This window comes from Heliangelus exortis, chromosome 19, assembly GCF_036169615.1.
Source record: "Heliangelus exortis chromosome 19, bHelExo1.hap1, whole genome shotgun sequence".
Taxonomy (NCBI): Eukaryota; Metazoa; Chordata; class Aves; order Apodiformes; family Trochilidae; genus Heliangelus; species Heliangelus exortis.
The window spans coordinates 4606234-4629111 of NC_092440.1; the positions used below are offsets into that span (position 1 = coordinate 4606234).

Sequence of the window (22878 nt, forward strand, 5' to 3'; positions counted from 1 at the left end):
AGGTCTGAAATGTGTTTATCCAGCCATAGAATTATCACAAGCAGAAAGATCAGGATTAAAAATTAACCAGAGTCTAAAAATACAATGTCTTACCCGACTAAATCTCTCCTTGTCAGCTATAATGACTAATTAACAGAAGCATTTCTTCTAAGCACTGGGAGTATAATACCTGCAGTTGCATTTGTTCCCTGACCGAATGCTACAGTCACTAAACTGAGACTTCAGAATCCAAGCTACTTTTTGATTAGTTTTTAAAGGTTGTTTTTTTTTTTTTTTTTCTGTGTCTTTGAAACTTTGTGTTCAAAGACCTTTGAAAGGTTTGACCTGGGCTCCCAGACCTGATCAGACTGGTTTGTGGTTCTTCAGAGGAGGCTGTTAATAGGTTTCTAGACAATGGGTTTCTGGCACAAGCCTGTCAGTCACCGGTGCTGACTTTTATTGTTAACAGTTCTTTTCATATTTAATTTTATTTTATCAGATCTGTTTGTTAGCTAGCAAAACAGTAACTAACAAATGCACAGAAAATACAAGCCCTAATAAAAATGGATTTTGGTTGCTTTTCACATTCTTGATTTGCTCCCTGTGTAATCAAAACAAAAAAAAAATTCCTGTTGCTTATGCTGAAACTGTAATGAAAGGCACCTAAAAAAAGAAAATATTTTTACTTTTCCATTTGAAGTATAAATAGTTTCATTAAGAATTTTGAATAATTCCTGAAAGGACTTTGTTCATGTAACTTAAATGCCAGCATTACCACAAAGCAATATATTTATATCTTGCAGGTATACTATAACATTTGACATTCCTTTTTGTATCTACTTCATTATAGAAGTCAGTAGTGTTTACCCAGAACAATGCTGTCTCTTTAGCTAGTTTTATTAGCAAAAAATTGAGTCCATTCTTCTGAGGCAAGCAGTTCTGATAGAGGAACTTCAGAAACCACTAAGGCTACAGGAAAGGATTATGCTCATCTCTGTTACTTTAATGGTGTTTTCTTTATCAACGAAGTTAACCCCCAAGGAAGGGTTCAATTTGAAATTATTTTCTGTGTATTTTCTTGGTAGAGCAGATATGGAAAGCAGCCTTGTTAAATCATCCTTGCTGAATTGGTGAGAACTAAGTGGAAAGGGGAAGGAGATTGGCCTGTAACCTATTCAGCCATGTGTGGGAGAGCATATAAATAAACAAAAATCAATCCTTCTTGAGACATTACAGTTTGTTGCTGTGGAGATGGTGGTGATCTCTGGTGAGGAATAAAGAAATAAGAACTGATGAATTCCCTGAAGCAATAGCTTTTTTGTTTTTCTTCTCCTATTGCAATAAAAGAAAGCTGACAATACATGAAAAAAAAATGGAAATTTATTCCATCACTGGAATTGTTTTGGAAAAGCACTGTGTGTGTGCCCTCTACGTGGTGTGCTCCCTACAGACATGAAAGGAGATAAAATCATTGCCCAAGGGACTGTAAATTCATGAGACCTGATAATCAATAGGAAACAAGAGATGCCACGTTTAGTGGGCATCCTGAACCTCCAGCCCTTCATGGTTTCAGAAGATATGAACCCCCTGTACCTGTTGTGCCATTTTCCTGCACTTAGATGAGGCCTGAGTTTGTTCCTCAGGCTTGAGACCTGATGTGGTTCCTGCTTCCTTCAAGACCAACACCAGTGGTTGTTACAATGGACAGAGTTTCCATAAAAAGGGAACTGGTTTACAGCACATCTCTCCTGTGTGATAAGGCATTCTGCATTGGGTCAGGCTGGTGGATTACACACCTTGCTTTCCTGACTCTGAGATCATCACAAAAAGTTATTATTAGGAATGAATCTGGCCACTCTGCAACTTTTCTACTCCCTGAGTCTCCATGGTTGCTGTATTAGGAATGTTGGCTCACACACTCCTGTCTATTTTTATTTCTTATCTGTTTTTTTTAATCATTGACTTTTCCTGATCCCTTCTAAACCTGGTGGTAATACCTGCTTTCACAAAGAAGCAAATTTTAAACATGCACTGCCTGCTGCATGAAAAAAGTTACTTTGGTTTAAAACAGGTACAAGAGTGTTAATTTCAGTCATCACCTGCTGCTGCTGGGATTTTATCTTACCTACTTCCTCTGTGGTTTTGTAAATCTCACTAATAATATTGCTCTCAGCAGGCAGATTGTCTGCAGACTGAAGAGCCTTTTTAGTTGATCCTCACAGACTGCCCCATCCCCTTAATCATTTCATTTGCTTCTGCTTATTCCATCTCTAGTGTATACTTACAGCTGCAGACACTGGAATTGCCCAGAGTGCTCAAGCCATGGGCACACAGAATTTTTATAAACCAGCAAATCGATGTTTCCTGTTATGTTTCAGTAGCCTTCCTGTTGATGTCTGAGATTTTCTTGGGGTTTTGACTACCACTGAACAGGCAACTGTTAGTGACTCCACACATACCTATTACATATATTTAGAAGAACCATTTCTGTGCATTTCATTTAGAAATCTCAGTGAATGTTAGTCTTGATAGCTGTTAGCAATGCCCTGTTCTTCTCATCACTAGAGAGGAGCTGTGCATTTCTAATTGTTTAGAAATGTTCAGTAGGGTAAGATGAAAGTTCACAGCATATGATAAATAGATCTCTTAAGCCAACAGTTGGCTCCTGTTTCTCTAAGGAGTGTTCTCTAGATTTATCCTGTGATTTTCCTAGGAGTAGGACTTTTGTTTATTTAGGGCAATAGGCATATAGGAAATTGAAGTAATCAGTCTTAACTATACACTGGTATTTCCTTATAGCATTCACAAGATTACTGCATGTCATTACTTAACAGGTGAGTATAGAGGAATTCTGTGTTCTTTAAACAGTGTTCATCATCTCTGCCTTTAATCAGAATCAAAGGATTGTGATGACTTTAGCAAGACTTTACTATGTGGTGAAAGTACTAAGAATGCCTCAAGTTTGGCAGTTTGTGAGTCCCTCTCAAGCTTCTGTAGAAGTTTCTTGCATTAATGGAAGTGTTTATGTTGATGTCAGACAGTGAGTGCATAGGTGTAGGATGAGTGAAGGGAAACAGAAAGCTTGAATCTGAGCTCAGCAGCCTTAGAGAGCCACTTTTAGCTATGTACCCACTAAAGTGCAGCTGTGTAGTAGGTGAAAGGTGTTCTCACTCATGGTATAATGAAGCTGCTAATCAAACTGGGAAGTGTCAAAGCAATGTTGGAGGTATTTAGGTATTTTTGGTGGTTTGTTTGTCTGTTTGTTTGTAGTCTACTTACTATATGGAAGGAAATACAGGACACCCAGTGTTTCAGACCCAGTATGGAACAATTGCTGTGAATATCTGCTATGGGCGTCATCACCCTCTGAACTGGTTTATGTACAGCATGAATGGAGCAGAGATCATCTTTAACCCTTCAGCCACTATTGGAACACTCAGGTAAAATAGGAACTGATTTAGGCTGTTACATACTTTCTGGATTAACTGAACCTCTGAGCCCCTCAATGAGACCTCAGGGGTACCTTGCCTGAGGTCTTAGAACCTGAGGTAGTGTCTCCTAGTTTTTCCTTCATGAAGGAATCTGCATTTTTTTCCACCTGGAGTTTTGGGCTCCCAGTCTGCTCGTAGTTCTAGAAGAGAGTTAGAATCTATAGTTGTATGTCTGCAGGTCTTTTGTCTCTGAGACAGAGTTAAGCAGCATTCAGTTGGTGTTCTGAACACTGATGAGAGTTTATTTAAATTATCTATTTGATAATTTTGCTTTCTGACTGGCAGTAGCAATTTAAATTCAGACTTAACTTGCCAGCTTGCATCGTGTACCTAGGAGCCAAAAAACATGGTATCAAATGGCAGTTTCCTAAGTTTTAGGAAGCTAACAGAAACATATTTCATTGCCTACAAGTACAATATTCAGAAGCAAACAAAAGAGAAGACATACTGATCTCTTATAATACTCAAAATTCTTTGCTGAGTGTACAAGATGATGGAGTTAGAAATGTAAGAGCAGTATCTTTTTTAGCATTTTTCATTTCCTTAGGGTTTACCCAATCCCCTCTCTTTACCCACTTAATGTGAATTTGCAGTTTTTGGTTTTTCTGTAAAAAGCTCCAAGATTATTAGTCTAATTTTTGTTGCCCAGCTAAAAAATTCTGAAGACATTGAGCATGGTGAAGAATAGATCAGAGCTATACAATTTTCATACCTGCAGCCAGTTCAGAAAACCATGTATTTATAAACCTGGGGAATAGAACTGTGTATGAGATGCAGTATTCTGTCATTCAAGCTACCTTTAATTGTTTTTAGCATAAAAAAATAATTTTGGTTAAGTAACACTGGCAAATGTCCTTTGGAAAGAGTTGAATGAACACACAATGCTTTTGGGGCATTTATGTCACTACTAGAATAATGTTTGTGATGTTTGTCCACTTATAGCCCATTAACAGGAGAGCAAACAGAAATTACCCTGTTGTCATAGAGCACTTCATTGGTACTCTGGGTGCTTCAGGCTCTCCTAATTACTGGCTTTCACTGGATTGTTTTTCAGCATATAATTTTTATTGCAGGAAGAGGACTCTTGAGGCCCATGTGAAAACTCTGGGGTCGCTTGTTGGCTATTGCCTTTTTTTCCTGTCTCTGTTCTGTGAAATTTTAATTTGCTGGAGCTTTTCAGTAAAATCCCTTTTTCTTAGGAGAGCTGGTTGCCAGACTCAAAGCAGTTGTGAAAAGAAGCAATAAACAAAGTCTTTTCAGTCAGTCCAGTGACAGTCTCAAGATTCTTGAGTCTGACTGGGAGATTAATGAGTCTGATGCTTGCAACCTTGTCTTGGTACTCAGAATCTGGCAGGTACATGCTGTCACAGGAGTGTGCAAATTGTATCACCCTTGTTTTGGAGCTCTGAGTACTTCCAGACTTCCTATTAACTAGTCTGATCCCTGTGTATCAAACTATTTGGTTAAAAAAAATAAAAAAAATTTTAAAAAAAATGGTTTCAGCTTTAAACGTCATTGTTTGGAAAAGAGGTGGAGGCTGGTTAAAGAGAAGGAATTTTTTATTCCTCATTTTTCAGTTTTAGTTCTATGTAAATTTAGTAACTAGTTTAGTAGACACTTGTTGGGAAGTCATTGGGATGCTTTTGTTAAACATGCTTTATTTTTTATTAAATCACCATGGGAAGATGACTTATTGCAAAGTGCTGTGAAAACTATGGTTGGAAATACAGAAGTAGGGAATTTTGGTGGAAATAGATTTTTCTTTTTCCCTTTATTTTTTTATTACCTCATTTTCCTTTATTATTTTATTGTTTTATTTATTATTATTTTTTCATTCACTTCTGCAAAAGCCTCTCATGGACCATTTCAGGAAAAGAGGATGCAACTTCTATGAACCTCTTACAGCTTTGCTGCAGGATGATGTTTGAGGCATTGAAAGCTAATGGAATGTGGAAGCACACGTGTAAATCCTTTGTGTAATTTGGAGGGTAAAACATTTTACATTTTAGTGGCTTTGAAAATCTTGAGAGGAGTTTTTTTTTTCTCTTTTTTTTTGTTTTTTTTTGGGTTTTTTTGTCATGGCAAAGACAGAATTGTTTGTCCTTATATTTGAGCAGAAAATAATTATAGTACTTGGCTGTAACTGCAGAGAGATTTTGATTGTATGAGCAAAGATCAGTCTTAGCAGCTACCTTTGGCTTCTTTGACACAAAATGTACAGTGTGAGACAGCTGTAACCTAAATTTGGCTCTGAAGTAGGCAAGTGGTGAATACCTGCCTGCTCTTTTGTGTGTTGCAGTGAGTCACTGTGGCCAATCGAAGCAAGAAATGCTGCCATAGCCAACCACTGCTTTACGTGTCCCATCAACAGGGTAGGAACGGTGTGTATCTGCATTTTGCTGTTTAATTTCATAGTTTAGGTATTTTAGCATGACTTAATTCAAGGTATTGGACAAAGGAGCACTTGGATGCATAGATTCTTTTACTGTAAAACTACTGCATTGGCCCTTATACCAGGATTTGAAGATGGTGAGTGATAAAGAGGTCAAGAGCTGCCTTGCTGCTGGCAGGCTAATTTTTGGTTGCAGCTGCTTCCTGTTCTTGAATTGCTCTCTTTGTAATAGGCACTCACTCTTTTCCTAATCCTCCTGGTTTCTATGGTGAAATCAGTATTCTTTTAGCCAAAATGACTGAAAATTAAGTATATTCTAAAGTCAGGGGTACACAATTTGCTGCTGTTGTACAGATACTGCCTCTTTCTGGATGCTGAAATTCTAGAATGACAATGAGTATTGCACACAATAGGTCATTCTTGCTTTCAGATTAGCACAAATACCCAATATGTGTCTTCTTTTACAAGGTTCCCTGCAAAAAACCAGACTTGTTCTTGCCATTGATGTGAATACTTCAGCCTTCTCTTGTCACCTGCAAAGATGAGTTTGGTTTAATGTATCTTCTGCCTCTTCTTTAAACTTATGAAACTGGTACGAGACCTGTTCCCCAGTGTGTGTGAACAAGAGGCAGTGATACAAAAAGAACTTGTTTTCTGGCCATCATAGAAGCTGGGGCCCTCTGATGACTCCCTTTAGACAGTGCTGACAGTATGCCAGAAAAATCTTCACAGAATTATATAAAACTTCTGTACAAAATATGGTAGACTAGCAAGGGACTCTTGAACAAAAATGGAATTGTACTGCCACCTACGGATTCTTTTTATTTCACAGGAATACTACAAAAATGCCTTTACTTCAGGAGATGGTGGAAAAGGTACATTCAGAAATCCCATTCCGTAGTTCTAATAATTGTTAACTAGAATGTCTGAAAAAATGATAGCTCTCCACCAGGTGTCTGTTCCATGGCAGCTCTGGCAGCAAGTGCCTTACTGAAGACTGGAGGAGCAGCTCCTGTTGGAAGCTGGTGATACTACAGCATGTGCTCACCAGCAGCTCATACCTATGGTTTCTATTTACTTTCAGATAACAGAGTTTTGAAGGCAATGCAGTATTGTAGGACTGGAAGGCAGAAATCCCACAAACTAGCCTGTATTAGCAGTGCACCTGTGACATTTTATTCGTAGTTTTAAGATTATTAACAGTAGTAGCTTTAGCCTGAATCCCTGGCCAACCCATTTTGCCCTGTCATAGATTTGCTGGAGGTTTAAGGAGAGAATATTTAAAGAAGGCCATGAGATTTACTTGTATGTACTTCACTTGTATGTTGAAACACTGTAATTTGTCTTGTGACAAATATGACTTCTGGCTTTATCTGGAATGAGTCTGAGCCTTTTTTTTTTTTTTTTTTTTTAACTAATGATGGAGCTACATGTTGGTAGCAGCTGCATGGAGAAGATCAGTGGTACCCATTGCTTAGTGTGACAGATGTGGCTGAATTTTGGCACAGCTCAGAGCTGTGCAATATAAAGTAGGTTTTATTAGGTACCTCAAACCCCAATGTTTTCACCTCTGACCCTGTAGTGAAAATTGAATTGGTGCATCCCTGTCAGCTGTTTTGGAAATATGTGATCAAACAATTAGACTTCATGTAAATTCTAAATAAAAAAACAATGAAAGCAAAACCTTTACTTTAGTTCAGAGGCTTAACAGTAGGAAAGCATAGCCATGCATTATTTAAAAGGCTGGGTGGTGAGGTTTTCCCTGTTAATTCACTATGTGTGAAAGCTGTGCCCTGCATGAAAGTAACTGCTACTCAAAACCACAGTTATCTTAGGACAATGTTGTGACTCTTCAGGATGGTATCTTGCTTAAATAAAGCACATGAGTGAGCAACCACAAGAAGCTGAGCCAGGTTTTATGGGACATGTTAAGTTGTGTATTTATTTTCAGATTGCATTACACGTGTTTTAAAAATTTCTTTAAGCACATCATGACTTGGGACATTTTTATGGCTCGAGTTACGTAGCTGCACCAGATGGCAGTAGGACCCCAGGACTCTCTCGCACTCAGGATGGACTTCTGGTGGTAGAGATGGATCTAAATCTTTGTAGACAAGTCAGTGACAAATGGAATTTTAAGGTAAGCCTGCTCTTATGAATTAACAAACTTGTATTTGATACTAAAACAAACAAGCTTTCATTACAGTCATATAATCTGACAATAGTTTAAAGGCAACTGTTTTTTTTTTTTAATAGTCCCAAGTTTAAGTTGCTGAACTAATCTAACAGGATATTCTGGAGGCTAAAGATATAAATGGATTCAGAAAAGAAATAGCCAAATGCAGGGAACGTAGGCCAATAGCTTTTAAATTAAAAACTTTGCCTCTAGGCTAAGTTTCAGCCTCCTAGCTGACTGGCACCCAAAGCAATGATAATTTTGTGTTATTAGTGGATAAAGTAAGATCAGCCCAAATGCTGTCAGGGGCACATAAGCAAACTTGCTCCAGGCAGCAGGGTTCTTCAGTTGTTAAGGACACGATATAAAGGCATAATTACAGGTACTCTCCTTTGCCTTCACTGACATAACTGACTTAAAAGATAATATTGTTGATGCATAAGACTGTAAGTCCACTTTCACGTTCAACTTTCAGCTACCCAGGATAACCAAAATAGCCTTCCAGAATTAGTCAGCAGATATGACTGTCATTGAAGGAGAGCTGCAAAGCAGGAAAGTGTTAATTTTTAAGTTTTGCTTTTTAGAGTGGAAATGCACTTACCTTTTTTGTGTAAAAATATAGTTTTAGGCAACATAATGTGAGGTTTTTTTGTAAAAGTTTATTAGCTGGTGCTAAGGCACTGGAGATCTTGCATATTGAATTATTATTTTACTGTTTGGGGCCATGAAATAGTAATTAAACAAAACTAAATAGTTGTCACAAAAAAACCCAGTGGATGATTATGTTTTCTACTGAAGTGCTTTCACAGCTCACTAAAAGCACTGAATCTTTGTTTTTATTTTCCAGATGACTGGTAGATATGAAATGTATGCAGAGAAGCTCACTGAAGCAGTCCAGCCTCATTTTGTGCCAAATATAATCAAAGAGTAAGAGAAAGCATTTCATTACAATGAAATGTTACATGACAAATTAAAAGGTACTGTCTCATGATAGCTTTACTGTGGATCACAAGTTGTTATTTTAATGTGAGTTTAATCTACTGTAACCAACTTTAAAACAATAGGATTCAAAACTGTTAAGTAAAGTAATTGAAAAATGGTTTCTTTGGGTATTTTTTTTTTTTTTGTCATTTATATACTGAGTCTAAACTTCTTTACTACACATATAACCAGCAGGAATACATTGATAGAAAATGATGATGAAATTCAGCACTGTGTACTGGGATATATAGTTTTATGACATGATGAGTTCAGAGACCATAAATACATTTACCTAAGCTTTTCCCTGTCTTGCATTGTGTGGCTGTGTACTTCTGCTCTCCAGCTTTTACCTCTACTCCAATACATAATTTAGGGAGCAAGGCAGTGTGAATGTTTTCACCTTTTTTAAAGATAAAACTATTTGTTGCAGTTCTGTCAGAGCCAAGTAATATTTGTTTGGAGCTCTGTGGCTACTGTAAAGCAAGACCACTTTGCTTACAACCACAGTCTCGATGGGTTCCTTCAAAGTGCAGAAGCAGTGGTGCAGATGTAGACTTGTAATATCCCCAGAAGCTCAGTTCTGTGTTGTGAGGCACAAACAGAACTGGCTAAAGTTGCACTGTTGAACAGAAAGCCACAGAGAATCTATTAAGGATCAGGATGGGTAATAAAACTACTTACCTGGAGCTGCACTCCAGTAGGATACTCAGTGGTTGCAAAGTACACCCCTCTGTATATAGGTAGTAACAATACATCTGCTGTTCTCAGCTACTGGAGTATATTGAAATTTTGGGTTGTGCAACTCAGGTGATGCACTAAAAGGGTTCAGAATTTGCAGTATGAATACAATTTACAGCCTAGCAACTCTGAGTTTATAGCTGTCTTATATACTTGAACTCTTAATTCTTTTTCCCAAATTCCAATTCAGCTGTGCCACTTCCAGTATCACCTCTAAGGAGTTGCCAACATTTGTCATAATAAGCTAGTTAATAAATGCACTTGCTACATTATATTACAGGGTTATCTGTGACTTTAAACCTTTATTGAGAATGGCTTAATTACAAATAAAAATATATTTATGTATAAAATCCCTGCATGTAAAATACCCCTTCTTTGCTATTGACATCATGAAGGAAACAAAGTGACAAAACATTTTCAGAATGAGTAATTTGGTATACAGTCTTGCAATGGGAAACAACGTTTCAGAAAATGTAAATGTTTTGAATGCTTATGCACTGAGTTTCTTTTTAAACTGAATTTTTGTCACATAAATACTCAGTCTTTTCACTTGGCTTTTGTTTCTTGTGTTTTCATCTCTCGTAGCTGTCTTCTGTTTGGCAGCTCTAGCAGATCCTCTTGCAATACTGGAGCTCTCCTTTTGTCTTTATTAGCTTGAATAGCTTTGTTCATCCTTCAGTCTTGTTGGAAGTATTTAAACCCTGGGTGCCAAACATCCTAACAGTCAATATTATTAAACCTATCTGTGCACTTCAGGCCCCTTAGCATGCCCTTATTTTATTGGTTTATGTATAAGCCCAAGATTTGTGTTTGGGTAACTGAACCAGTAAATGGGGAGTTACAAGCCTTTTGTAAGGATTGGTTTTATTTAGCTAACCAAGCCTGCTCTAAAATAAATTGTGTGGCAGTTTAATCCTACCTGAAAATGCATGGGTTAAGGAAGTCCTCTACAACCTGTAGTTTACAAACCTGTTAAATATTAGCAGTATAGCTAATACAATCTCTCTAAATCAAATATGAATTTGGACTTGGTCATAAAAATTCCTGGATCACATGCTTTATGGTGACTGATTCTGGAGGAGTTGGAAGGCATTATCTGTAACAGGTTTTGTTTTCTGGGATTCCACTGGTGGCACTAATGTTCTACTGCTCAGAAATCACATCCTAATTTTTACTGATTTTTGCAACTGCAAGAGCTAGAATGTATTCTACCTTCAGCAATGATGAGCAAAATCTGATAGGGTGAAAAATTCCTGTTACATATTTTTTGTTAACTTTTTAAAGGCTTCTGCATTTTTAATGTCTGTTAGTATTTTTAGCCTTTGTACAAAGGAGCACTCTTGATACTACTAAGCACTCACTGAACACTTTTCAGATACTTTCCAGTGTCAAGAACTGATAAAATACAGTATTTTCCCTTAAAATTTGTCATGCTGCAAGTAGATTCCTATTTTATTTCCACCACTACATTGTCCTTTTGCTGTTATTCCACACAGTTCCAGAACTCAAATGGATCTTTACCTGAAACCATGCCTAAGGTGTGGGGTCTCTGTCTTAAGTACAAAATAAAATTCTGCTAGCCTTAACATTGATTTTTCTACCCACTTTGACATAGGAAGCACTGGAGATCAAGACTTGTAGGAAACTGTGATGGATGAATCTGAAATAGGTGGCTGTTTCCTATACTTTACAGTGCTCTTCAGCAAAGTAATTAAACCCAGGTAATCTATGAAAAGATTAATAATGGGCTGCTAACAGTTTCACTCCTTAACATCTGAATACAGTATCCAAGTTAATCCAAGAGCTAGAAAATCTGAGTTCCTGCCTTTTTATTTCTAGCAAAGAGATGTTTGTATTCCCTCTTTTCTTGATTTCAGCTCTTCAAAGGTCACTGAACCAATACCAGTAGAAAAATTTGGCTCAAATTATGATTCAGCATTTTAGTTACAACCCAGTATGTGCTATCAGGTATTTACAGTTTACACACTAAAAGTATATACCACTAGTGTGGATGATAATTTTTCCTATTTGCTTAATAAGTTTTAAGTTTATATTTAGAATGGATTCTGCTGGAACTGGCACATGTGAGTGGCATAATGTTCAGAGGTTTTCTGCAAAGAGCAAGAAAGACTTGTGGGTACAAATGAAACCTTTTCATTTAAACTTTTTGAGCAATACCAGCAACTATGACTCCAAATCTGATGCAGTGGCATAAATGCTAAACCTCTCTAAGGTGAATTTGTAAGTTAACTTGAGTAAACATGTTTTCATTCCTACAATGCAGACAATATTGATGAGCAGCAAGGCATTTTTCCTATTTAAAAGTGGTTCAAGTTAATATTTTTTCCTTCCATAATACTCTGCTGAACCTCAAATACCTAGATTTAGGATGAAGATCAGCCCTTGATACTTTGGCAGAGAGAGAAACAGGTATTGCCTCTTTTCCTGGTTGTATTTGCCTAAACCTATACATCTGTTATCAAGTGTTAGCAAGTTCATAAATTTGGTGCTTCTTTTTCATGTGTTTAGCTTGAAAATGAGCTCAAAGTGAAGAGTCTCTAGGCCATTGTTTTACAACTGCTGTCAGATGTGCAGTGTTGAAAATGAGGAAAAAAAAAAAAAAAGTGAGATGTACACCACAGAGTCAGATTCCTCATCAGGAAAAAAAAAAAAAACCCAAAAGACAGCGTTGTGGTAGAGTCCTGTCAACGTCTATAAAGCTTCCCATGGTTAAGATCCCACTGCAATTCAGGAGCAAGGTCCCTGCAGGGGGAGTCCTGAGACAAGCAGCCAGCTGCCATGCAAGCTGCACAGGAAAGGGCCCCAAGTATCAGGTGTGGATGTCAGCTGTCTGTGTAGATGAACAGAATATCTTCATCAGTGCCATAACTTGTCCTGGCTTCCTCAAAGTTACTGATGCTGGTGCAGCATGTTCCTGTTAAGGAGGAATAAAATGTTGGTTAAGATTAAAAATATGCTTGTGAAAGGCTCTAAGACTGAGTCTAGCAGCCTCTACAGAGAAAGCTGACATGCAGACAAGAGCTATGATCTTAGATTACAGGTTTACTCAGGTAAATCTTTTAATCTCAAAGGCAATTGCTCACTGAAGTAGTGCTGTAAATGGGTATAAATTGGCCATCCTGTTGTATTCTACACATTGCAACAGTGCAGCATCTCTCAATAACTCATCAGAAAACCAAACAAGTTTGCTAGAATGCATATTTTAGGGCCTCGAGTAAATCAAAGCAGAGTGCAGCAGTAATTTAATTAACATGGCAAAACCCCTTCTGATAAATTGGTTAGTGATGCTGCACACCATTAGGGGAAGTCCTGTGTTACAGACATGGTAGCTGTGAGATGGCTGAGAACCCACCCAAAAGGAACAGCCTACTCACGGTCAGCATAGGCAGGGTTGTTGTAGTAAATACTCCCTGAGGCTTTGTTGTAGCCACACAAAACAATGAAATGGCCCTGGTAGTCAGGATTCCTGCAGAAGCACTTCTGTCCAATGGGGAGGAAGCAGCAGTATTTGACAGGACTTGAGCAAAGATCACATAATAGCAGGACTGCATTCACTAGGACAATGGCTACATGACCTTGGGACAGGTGGTTTTGGATGTCTTGTACAGTTACTGTGCTGCAGGAAAAAAACAGACATTATTATTAACAAGTTGAGGAAAAAGACTGCTATAGAATGAAGTGTGTGGTGATGGACAGTACTTAAGCAGCTGGCATAGTCATTTTCATATCACATGTACAACTTTCTGCTGCTAAACTCTGCAAGCTTTGCTACAGCCCCTACTGAAATGCAATGCAACAGCTCTGGAATCTGCAGTAACATAAATGTCATCTCAGAATGGGGCTGGCAACTCACTAAGTAACAAGAGACTTTTTTTGTGGGAAAATTGTACATTAAGTGTTCTGTCTTGATTTTAGAAAAGTTTATTTCTGAAGCACCAAGTCTTCAGTGGCTGAATGGTTAGATATTGGATGATCACTGACCAACTTAAGACATGCCCAAATTTGCCTGTCACACAGGAATGTGTTTCTCCCAGTTGATATTTTGGACTACCCAATTCTCTTGAGGTTCAAATTCTGTAGCACCTCCTACAGAGAATGAGTATTAACCAAACAAGCTATAATCTCATCTGTTAAAAGCTGTCCTTTGCTGAGCCCAGATGGTGTATTCTCTGTGCCTTAGAAGTTCATCCCTTGGATAACACATTCCACATGTCAGGGCTGTCTGTGCTACCTGAGTGAACTCATGCTTTTTCATTTTTTCCAGTGTCACTTTGATGCCCCAACCTCAGCACTGCACAGGTTGATATGCCCTCTGTCCCTGTCTTGATCAAGGCCAGGATCTAAAGGCTGCTAAATCAAGATGGACTGACTCTCCCTTCTGTCCTGTCACAGCCCTGGTGAAACAGATGGTGCCACACAGACTCTGTCTATGTTAGAAAGCTCTAGTTAGAATTGTTAAGTATCAATGATTTTGGTAAATGAAAGCTGCATTGCAGCATTTGAATGCTGCTGTGGCTGCCCTGTACTATCTTCTTACTCCTAAAATTATTTACCCCACCTTGATGTCAGAGATCCAAATCCAGCTTCACTCTAAAACAGGATGCAGCTCAGGTTGAACACGGACAGAGTAATTTCCCATGGAGAATATCACTGCTGACTGTGTAACAATTCTGCCTTCCCCCAGCCCCCCCCTTGGGTTTGCAGCTCTTTCAGAGAGGTTCCTTATTTCATAATTTCTGTGGTGAAAGCTCATATGCTTGCTTTTTCTTTGCAGATCTGTCTGGGAACAGAGCTATAATGTTTGTATAGCTCTGGGAACAATGGGTTGTGTGCCCATGTAGCATTCACCTTAGTTGCAACAATGGCCAACAGGAATGCTGTAGGCACTCCCTACAGGGTTATTTTAATGGACAATGAAATTTAAAGCATAAACAATAGGCAACTCATATCAGCATTTTCAAATCACTTATTCTATCATGACTATTCTTCCTCAAACTTTGTTATTAACTGTTTATGTCCACTTGTGGTTTTTCTTTTTTTGCAGACAGAGCAGAAAGACTTTAAAGAAAAGGATAATGCCCTGATTTCAGTCTTTTTCACTAGTTTAGTTTGGTGACTCCAAGAAAAGCATAAGACCCACAGAATCTCCAGAGACAAAAAGGAAAGAAAAGAGTAAGCTTACCACTTCTTCACCACCACCTTGCAGGCTTTGGCTTGTGCAAAGAGCTGATTCACTCGATTCTCTTCTGTGTCAAAGTGCTTTCTGTAAAATGACTGTGGAGATAACAGAAATTATGGACTGGAATGATGTTCAGCTTAGGTAATCCACCACTTACAACCCTTGCTAGCAAGGGCCTGCATAAGTTGGAGATCTGGCTGTGGGATAAGAAATCTCTCCCTTAGTTCACTGGTAATAGGATAAGAATTCCTGCTCTAAATTACAAGTTTAAATTCACTCCTGGTCAGTTATTGTTGTAATTTCTATCCAGTGGCTATTCAGCTGCCTACAGGAAAGAACCCTGTCTGGTTTTTACTGGGCAGGTGCTTATATTGGCAAATCCATCACCATTACAGGCCCTTGGTGGCAGTCTTGAGGGAGGCCAAGCCCTCAATGGACATGGAAGCTGAGTTCCCCTCTCACTTCTAGAGGTGGTGTTTCCAGGTCAGGGCTGAAGCACTGTGGTGGGGAACGTGGGGAAGTACACACTGCTGCTGCCCACGCTGAACCTGTTCTGCAGATAGAGGGCTTCTGTCTCCAAGGCTATCAAATTGGCTGGAATTTGATAAATGAAAAATTTTCATGAGCACTCCATGAAAACTTTTTTTTAAAATTGGTATTATCAAATCAAAGATGTAAAATATTAGGGATCACATTTAGCCTTGCCTTGGGAACTGCTTTGTGCCAGTTTGGGCAGTAGGCAAACCTTGTTTAGAGGAACTGCAGTTAATTGTCTATAGCACAGCAGAACTTCTATAGCCTGACACACAGCTTTTAAAGCTGTTTTCTGTCTCCCAGTAGATCAGAATACTAACCTGATTTTTGTAGCCCTTGTCCACTCCAAGTGTCTGGGTGCAAAATTTATGCTTAACACCAAAGTGCCGCATCAGGTAGGCCAGGTCAATAGTCCAGATACTCTTTGTTAACTGGAGTTCCTGGATGGCTTTCTGAAATTCATCATTGTCCAGATGATTCAGGTACCTATAGTATTAGGAAAGGCAGGGGAAGGGAAGCACATATCTTAGGTGAAGCAAAATGTACACTGTATTCCAAACCTTAACATCACAGGACATAAAAACTGAAACAATGGGCTTGGCTGAGAAACAACAACAACAAAAAATAACCCATAAAGGAGCCAGAAATTGAAGGGAAGAGAATGGAGTAGGGAGTATTTAACTGGATTTATTGCTGACTTTTTGGAATTGGAAATGTATGGGTATCTTGACTGTTTTATAGTGCTAGAAGTACAGGTGCTGTACAATAGGCAAAGCTATACTGAGCAGGTGTAGAACTCTGTCCTGAAGGGCTTACAGTCTACATGTACAAGCATATTAGAGCAAACAGAACAAAGTGTTAAAGACTAAAACTTGGATCACATAACAAATGCATTTCAAAAACTGGAGCTGTAAGGAAGTCAGTAATATTCAAAGGAAGCTTGTCTTGGGAACTGATGGCACAAAAGGCAACAAAGGGGAGATGAAGTCAGGAGGAAGACTGGGACAGGTTTCAAAGGGATGGGGAGAGGCAGTTACAGAGAGTTCTGGAAGTCAGAAAACGAATGAAAGTAAATGGAGGGGAGGACTGGAATTGAGGATGCGGGGCAAACAAGGTCAGATTAGCAGGGTGAGAAGCTTAATCTTGGAAGCTGAGTTTTGGGCAGACTGGAGTGGCAAAGAGGTAAAGGGAATAAAGAAGCAGAGGTTACAGTAGTCAAGATGGGAAATTACCAGCACACGGACTAACGTCTTGGCAGAAGGGATGGAGAGAAATGAAAATCTTCTGCTTCATATCTACTAAGTGGACATCTAAATAGGTATTTCTCCTGCACCTAAGCTCATGTTCCTCTGTGGAAGGAAAGAGGAGTTCAGCAGGATAGCTACTCGTTCAAAAAAAGAAAAACCAAAACAAAACCAAAAGAATCCCCAAAGGGCAATACAGTGCATTGTTTTGAGGCTGAAACTTCTGTAACAAAAACATCCCACAGACTGGGTGCTCAGCAGGACAGAGATGGTTTATACTCATATATGGGGGTACACCTACCCAACACTGGAAAACAGAAAGGAATCGGGTGAATTGCTGTGCTAAGTATCAGTTCTGAATTTAAACAACAAGAAATAGGGATAACTGTTTATTAGTTTATGCATGCCAACCTGAAAAGTTCTTAGAGCTAATCAGATACTCTGCAAAACAGTCAATTATTCAAAAGGGTCTTAAATTAATCTTTGTTTCTGTTTTCCTTTACGCCTGCTGGAGAGTTGTGCCAGGCCCAAGTAATTCTCCAAGGGTACCTGAGAATCTGAGGTCTCCTGAGACTAAATTAAACTCACAGATGCTTCAACACACCTCCTCTTCTCCCTGGACATTGCTTCCTGCTACCCCTCTCCCATGGGATGGGATTTCCCACCTGTTCAAACCAGAACAGTTACTTACTGAAGCACCATCCTGGAGCAGGCTAGCCCACAGTCCCAGTGGTACAGCTGCTGGATGACTGGCACTTTCAGCTGGATGCAGTCAACTGTAGTGAAAACACCTCATTGTGAGTAAAACAGCACAGATGTCAAACTGTTAAACTGAATGGTGAGATGAGATGCAACCAAGATCTCTAGGCCTTGAGCTCTTACCAGCTCCACAGATCAGAGCCTTTTCTATAGCTCTTCTTAAGGATTTTTAATTTTAGGTTAACAAAGCTCACAAATGGCACCAGTTGGCCTTATCTATTAAATCTGAACACAGCAAAACAAGAGGGGAAAAAGAACAATCTACTAAAAAGTCCCAGAATACAAGGAACTCCATCCCTCTGCATTATTTTTTATTTATTATTTTTACAGGGTTGGCAAGGTGGTGGTTTCAGTTTCAGAAACGCCCTTACCACTCCAGGGATGTGAGGTGTTGTACCTCTATTGCTACTTCAACATGCATCAAAGTGAGTTAATCATAAAGAGCTTTTTCTAAATTACCTTACCTTTGATCTAGAAAAGACCTCTGAAAAGTTAACACCAGGTCAACTACATTTTAAGATGGAAACAAACATTCATTTGATGTCATGGGGACTGGCCTAGGTTTTACATAATTTTATTTATAAAACTTTTTAGATAATGCTGTTTGTAATCTGACATTATTTTTAACAAAGCTGTAGTTTCATGTAGGGACAAGCCAGTGCAGATATTCTTGGGCTCCTTCCAAAGATTTTTTCTTAGTTGTGGCACTGTTTAGTCATGACTTTGAAGACATATTTATATATTCAGTCATTTTAATAATCGACATTAAAGTACTCTTAAGTATCCTCAAGAGAAAATTAAAACCCAATTCCCAGATTCTCCTCAAACCAAGATCCATAAGTATCTTGTCATCATTTTTTCTTGTTATGGTTCTGTTCCCTTTCTGTTAATACCCAGAGCCTCTGTCAAGTCCTGAGATAAACTAAAGAAGTTCGCGTTTTTTACGCGAAGACCTCCAAGGGTCATCACTTCAGTTTTCTTGGATGTTCATTCTCCAGTCATCCTGTTTCCCAACACACCCGGAGCTTCTTCAGTGCTGCCAGCTGTCCCGAGATCAGGCACAACCCCGCGGGTGCCGTGCCTGTCAGCAGCACCGGGAGCCCCTGGAGCCGCTCGTTCCACATCGCGGCTGTTGCTGCTGCTGCTGCGGGAACTCCTGCTCCTCCCCAGGGGCCGCCCGCAACCGCCTTCTCCCCCGCCCGCCGCTCCCTCCCCGGGCCCGTTCTACCGGGGCCGACCCCGCCGCGGATCCCCGGCTCCCGCCCCGCCCCCGGGGCGCCCCGCGAAGGGCTCCGCCCGCCCCCGAGCTGCGGCCGCCCCCGGAGGAGCTCTGAGGGTGGGCAGGGAGCTGCCCTGCCGGGGAGCACTGACCTGGCGGCGGCTCCTCCGCCTCCCCCAGGCTCTTCATGGCGGCGGCGGGGGCTGCCGCCCGCTCACTGCCGGCCCCGCCGAGCCGGCCCCCCCGGCGGCGCTGCCCAGGGGCCCGGCATGCCTCGGCGCGGTGCTGGCTCCTCCCGGCCCCAGGGGCGGGGGCTGCGGGGGGCCGCGCCCCGCGACGTCTGCCCCGCGCCGTCGCAGCGGTGCGGGCGGTGTCGGGCGGATGTGTGGGTGGGCAGGGGTAGGGGCCGGGGCATGGCGCGGGGCGGGACGCGCCGGTAGCCAACCCTGTCCGGGAAGGGCGAAACGGCGGCGCGGGGCGCAACGCGGCCCCGGGAAGGCGGGGCAGGGGCGGGGACGCTCCCGCCGCTGCTTTCCGGTTCCGGTGCGCGGGGCAGGGCGGGAAGCTGCAGGCGGCCATTAACGGTGAGCGCGGGGCGGGCAGCGGCGGTGTTGCCGGCTCTGGGCGGGCTTCCCGGGGAGCGGTACGGCCCCTCCTCGCTCTGCGGGCGCTGGGGGTGGGAAACGAGCGAGCATCCGAGGGGCGACGCATCCCCGGTAGCTCTGGGCTACCGGGCCTGAGGGGGCGAAGCGGTGGTGGGGCGGCTGTTGGTCTGCCGGGCCTCGGGGGCTGTGTGTGTGCTGTGCCTCTCGGGCTGTGCTCGGTTTTATGAGGGGGGGAGCATCCGCCGCCTTTGGGGTAGGGCTGGGGGCCTTCTCCGGGGGTGCGGTGCGGGCTGGGCTGGGCTCCTCCCGCAAGGCCTGCGGGGTTGGTTGTGCGCCCCACAGCTCCTGGGCTGGCGGTACCGCTGTGGTGCGCTTGGGGCTATTTGTGTTTGCGGTGCTCTGGGCAGTACAAGGTCCGTTTTCTGGTAGTTACAAGTGAAGACTCTTGGAGAAGACTTATTTGTGCTGATACTCTGTCTTTTCTTCCTGTCGTCACTGTTCCAGCAAGACTTTATCAGTGCGTTGTCAAAGCAGACATATGTTTGTTTAAGAGAACAGATCAGCATTTTACACCGGGAAAAATCATACATTGTAAAACCTACTTGCAAAGCAACTTGTAGACAATTTGTTTTTAATTTTCTCTCAGGTGTAGAGCCACAGCACTGCAAACATGTCGATTGGAGTGCCAATTAAAGTCCTGCATGAGGCTGAAGGCCATATTGTGACATGTGAGACCAACACAGGAGAAGTTTATCGAGGCAAATTGATTGAAGCTGAAGACAATATGAATTGTCAGGTATACCTGCTTCAGAAAAGTGGAGAACAAGCTGTCTGATCTGTGCCTGGACAGGCTGATTGCTAGCTTAGTGACAACATGATTAAAAGACCACTGCTTTTAGTCTTAGGGTAAAGAAAACTGTACTGCTGCAGGTACAATGTGTAGTGCAGTGGTTCCACAATTACTGAGCACTCCAAAGAGTCCAGAGCTTATTCTTTCACTTTGACAGTCAGATGGGCATTCCTGTCAATAATATCCAGGTTCTTAAGATTCTGTTTTGTGAGTAATGTTTCTGTTGGAGTTCTTAGTTTAATGCTACTTGGGCATAAGAATAAACAAACCTTGATTTGAGAAGTTGAAGCTTCTTCTTTAATGCACAATACTTTAGGCATACTGAGGGCTTAATTTTGATTGACTTTAGGCAAGTCATTGTTGAAATCAAAATGCTTCCATGACAGGATTATAATAGCTGTATGAAACCTGATTCAGTGTGAGAAAACAAAACTAACAAAGCTTATAAAACTGATTTACAGACTGGGGAGAAGATCAAGCAGATCAGAAGTTCTTGATCTACTTGAGTAGTAGCAGGTTTAGGATGACATTTAAGTGCTCCTGGGTGCCTTATGTCGCAACTGCAGTTGAGAAAGCAGCATGCTTGGAATGTCTTTGGCTCTGATACTAGAATCCTGTCTGCATGTTGTGTAGGCAAGAGACACTGGAATACAGAGCTCTTTTAGAGGCCTCTGTGAGCACAGACTGATCTTTACTTTGCAGATGTCCAACATAACAGTGACGTACAGAGACGGACGAGTGGCACAGCTCGAGCAGGTGTACATCAGAGGCAGCAAGATACGGTTTCTCATTTTGCCAGATATGTTGAAGAATGCTCCTATGCTAAAGAGCATGAAGAATAAAAACCAGGGTTCTGGAGCTGGGCGAGGAAAAGCAGCTATTCTCAAAGCTCAAGGTGTGTATGATGTTTTTATGGTTCCATTTTGCTGTAGAAGGACTAGAAAACTGTCATTTCTCTAACTGGGGAAATGGGAGCTGTAAGAAACTGAAAGATGACTGGTTCATACGTTGGTTTTTTCTCTATTTCACCTTACAGTGGGAGTGCCCTGTTACTTAAATACTACAATAATTTAGATATATTAAGTAGCCTTGTTGAACAGGGAGTTCATATGAAACTTCACCTTCTGTTTTCCAGTCATTTTGTCTGCTAGCTGTTTGGAATACCTAGGGAACAATCCAAGTGTTCTTGTTAAGGTTTTTCTCAAAAAAACCAAATTCAGATATGAAGAAGGTACTTAAGCTAATGGGAAGCTGTAATTATTTACCATTCTCCAGTTCACTGTCGTTTGTACCTTTCTCAAGGGGAACAGCCCAGTTATGATAAGATTAACAATCATAGTCTGCAGAGTCCTCTGGTAATTTTAGGATACGTGGGAGTGTAACATCTGGTTGAAACATACTGAGATCCATTGCAAAACCTTGGAAAACTGGGATTTTAGGTCTCTTGAGCTACACATCTGACACACTTGTGTGTCAGATGAGAAGGAACACAAAATGTGTGAATTTTGGCTACATCTGTCTAGAGTAACAAGATTAACCATTAGTTTTAGTTCTTCTTACAGAAAATTTTTTTCTTGTTAGGTCACTTTCTGAATTTCATAGGATATCCTTGTGTCCTTGCCTCTAAGCAAGTGACTGTTGTTTATGTTTTGCTTGTCAGTTGTTGAGATAAATGTGCAGTTATGTCAAATTCATGTCATCCTTGATGTTTTCTTTCTTCAGTGGCTGCAAGAGGACGAGGCCGTGGTATGGGCCGTGGCAACATCTTCCAGAAGCGAAGATAATCTTGGTCTTGGCCAACATGGTTGTTTGTTTTTTTGGTTTTTTTTTTTTTTTATTAGGGGGTATTAACTTGACTACCCGTGCATTGGTGTCAGTTTTGTTTAATAAATGTTTCTGACAAAAATTTTTTGGCTTTTGTATGACAGGACTTCTCTTGGCCAGATACATTGTAGGTCAATTTCAAACTTAAACTTGCTCTGTTTGGGAAATAGAGGGATTTACATCTAGGTTTGACTACTTTGTATTTGTGTGTGACGTGGAGTTTTAAAGATCAGATTTTCCTTTTTCTTCCTCGGTCCTGTTGCTTTTCTCTGAAGAATGTGAAGGTGTTCTTGGTGAAGAATTTTTAAATAGTATGTTTTAAAGTTGTAGTAGCAGCTACATTTATAGAACATGGAGCCAAACAGAGGAAGCTTGCTGGGGAGCAAAGTACTATGTTCTTTTGTTTTGTATGGACCTACAATACATGGAGGGCCATCTTCAGAGATGTGCATTGAGCTTTTATTCTTGCATTTTGTATTTTACTCTTTAGGTACAGGGAGAGTTTTTCATTAGGAACATAGAAGTTTGATAGCCTGAGTCTTTATTTGCAGTGAAAAATTTAAATTCTCTTAGTTTCCTTTTTTGTTTGTGGTGTTTTGGTTTTTTCCCCCTCGGTCTGGGAAAAGAAGACAGAATATAAAATAGGCATTTTCAAGGATAAATTTGAAATGTTTTGTACATTTGAACAGTAGTGCAGATGTATGGTGAAAGTCGTATTAATGGTTATCCATTAAATACAACTCAATACAAATGCTAATCTTTTGAACAAAACTTAGGATCAGCTTTAGCTTTTGGTCTTAACATCTATACACAGTCATGGATTACCAGCTGATCTGCAGGAAGCCACATGTAGTTGAAACTTTATTTTGCAAAAAGTAGAGTATGG

General features: G+C 40.6%; 3 protein-coding genes across 4 annotated transcripts in view; 2 read left to right on the forward strand and 1 right to left on the reverse strand.

The window, feature by feature from the left end:
* UPB1 (beta-ureidopropionase 1) overlaps positions 1-22878 on the forward strand; it is a 74592-nt gene that overhangs the window by 5210 nt on the left and 46504 nt on the right. The window contains exons 6-10 of one of the 2 annotated variants that reach the window (XR_011729720.1): positions 3250-3419; positions 5770-5851; positions 6695-6737; positions 7848-8002; positions 8886-9053. Coding sequence is in view for 1 of the 2 variants with exons in the window: in XM_071763292.1 (XP_071619393.1) it covers positions 3250-3419; positions 5770-5851; positions 6695-6737; positions 7848-8002; positions 8886-8969 (534 nt within the window). In the remaining variant the exon portion in view is untranslated. Of the gene's footprint in view, positions 1-3249; positions 3420-5769; positions 5852-6694; positions 6738-7847; positions 8003-8885; positions 9143-22878 lie in introns of those variants that run through there. The other variant, XM_071763292.1, reaches the window with a different exon arrangement.
* Positions 10027-19292, reverse strand: GUCD1 (guanylyl cyclase domain containing 1). Its single transcript, XM_071763293.1, has 6 exons — positions 18866-19292; positions 17427-17511; positions 15812-15977; positions 14961-15052; positions 13153-13394; positions 10027-12692 (listed from the first exon to the last, which is right to left on the reverse strand). The coding sequence occupies exons 1-6, from the start codon at positions 19290-19292 to the stop codon at positions 12601-12603; spliced, it is 1104 nt and encodes a 367-aa protein (XP_071619394.1). The 3' UTR covers positions 10027-12600.
* Positions 19164-22074, forward strand: SNRPD3 (small nuclear ribonucleoprotein D3 polypeptide). The gene is made up of 4 exons (XM_071763297.1): positions 19164-19297; positions 19965-20114; positions 20871-21063; positions 21891-22074. Exons 2-4 carry the CDS (start codon positions 19989-19991, stop codon positions 21950-21952), a joined length of 381 nt encoding a protein of 126 aa, XP_071619398.1. The 5' UTR covers positions 19164-19297; positions 19965-19988; the 3' UTR covers positions 21953-22074.

Bases quoted from the DNA above. Each gene is read 5' to 3' on its own strand.
- SNRPD3 (XM_071763297.1), top strand. From the start codon at position 19,989: ATGTCGATTGGAGTGCCAATTAAAGTCCTGCATGAGGCTGAAGGCCAT. The intron at 20,115-20,870 runs GTATACCTGCTT...TTTACTTTGCAG, and splicing joins AAGACAATATGAATTGTCAG to ATGTCCAACATAACAGTGAC. The intron at 21,064-21,890 runs GTGTGTATGATG...TTCTTTCTTCAG, and splicing joins AGCTATTCTCAAAGCTCAAG to TGGCTGCAAGAGGACGAGGC.
- GUCD1 (XM_071763293.1), bottom strand. From the start codon at position 19,292: ATGGCCGCCTGCAGCTTCCCGCCCTGCCCCGCGCACCGGAACCGGAAA. The intron at 15,978-17,426 runs GTAAGTAACTGT...CTAATACTATAG, and splicing joins TGCTCCAGGATGGTGCTTCA to GTACCTGAATCATCTGGACA. The intron at 12,693-13,152 runs GTGAGTAGGCTG...CCTCCTTAACAG, and splicing joins CAACCCTGCCTATGCTGACC to GAACATGCTGCACCAGCATC.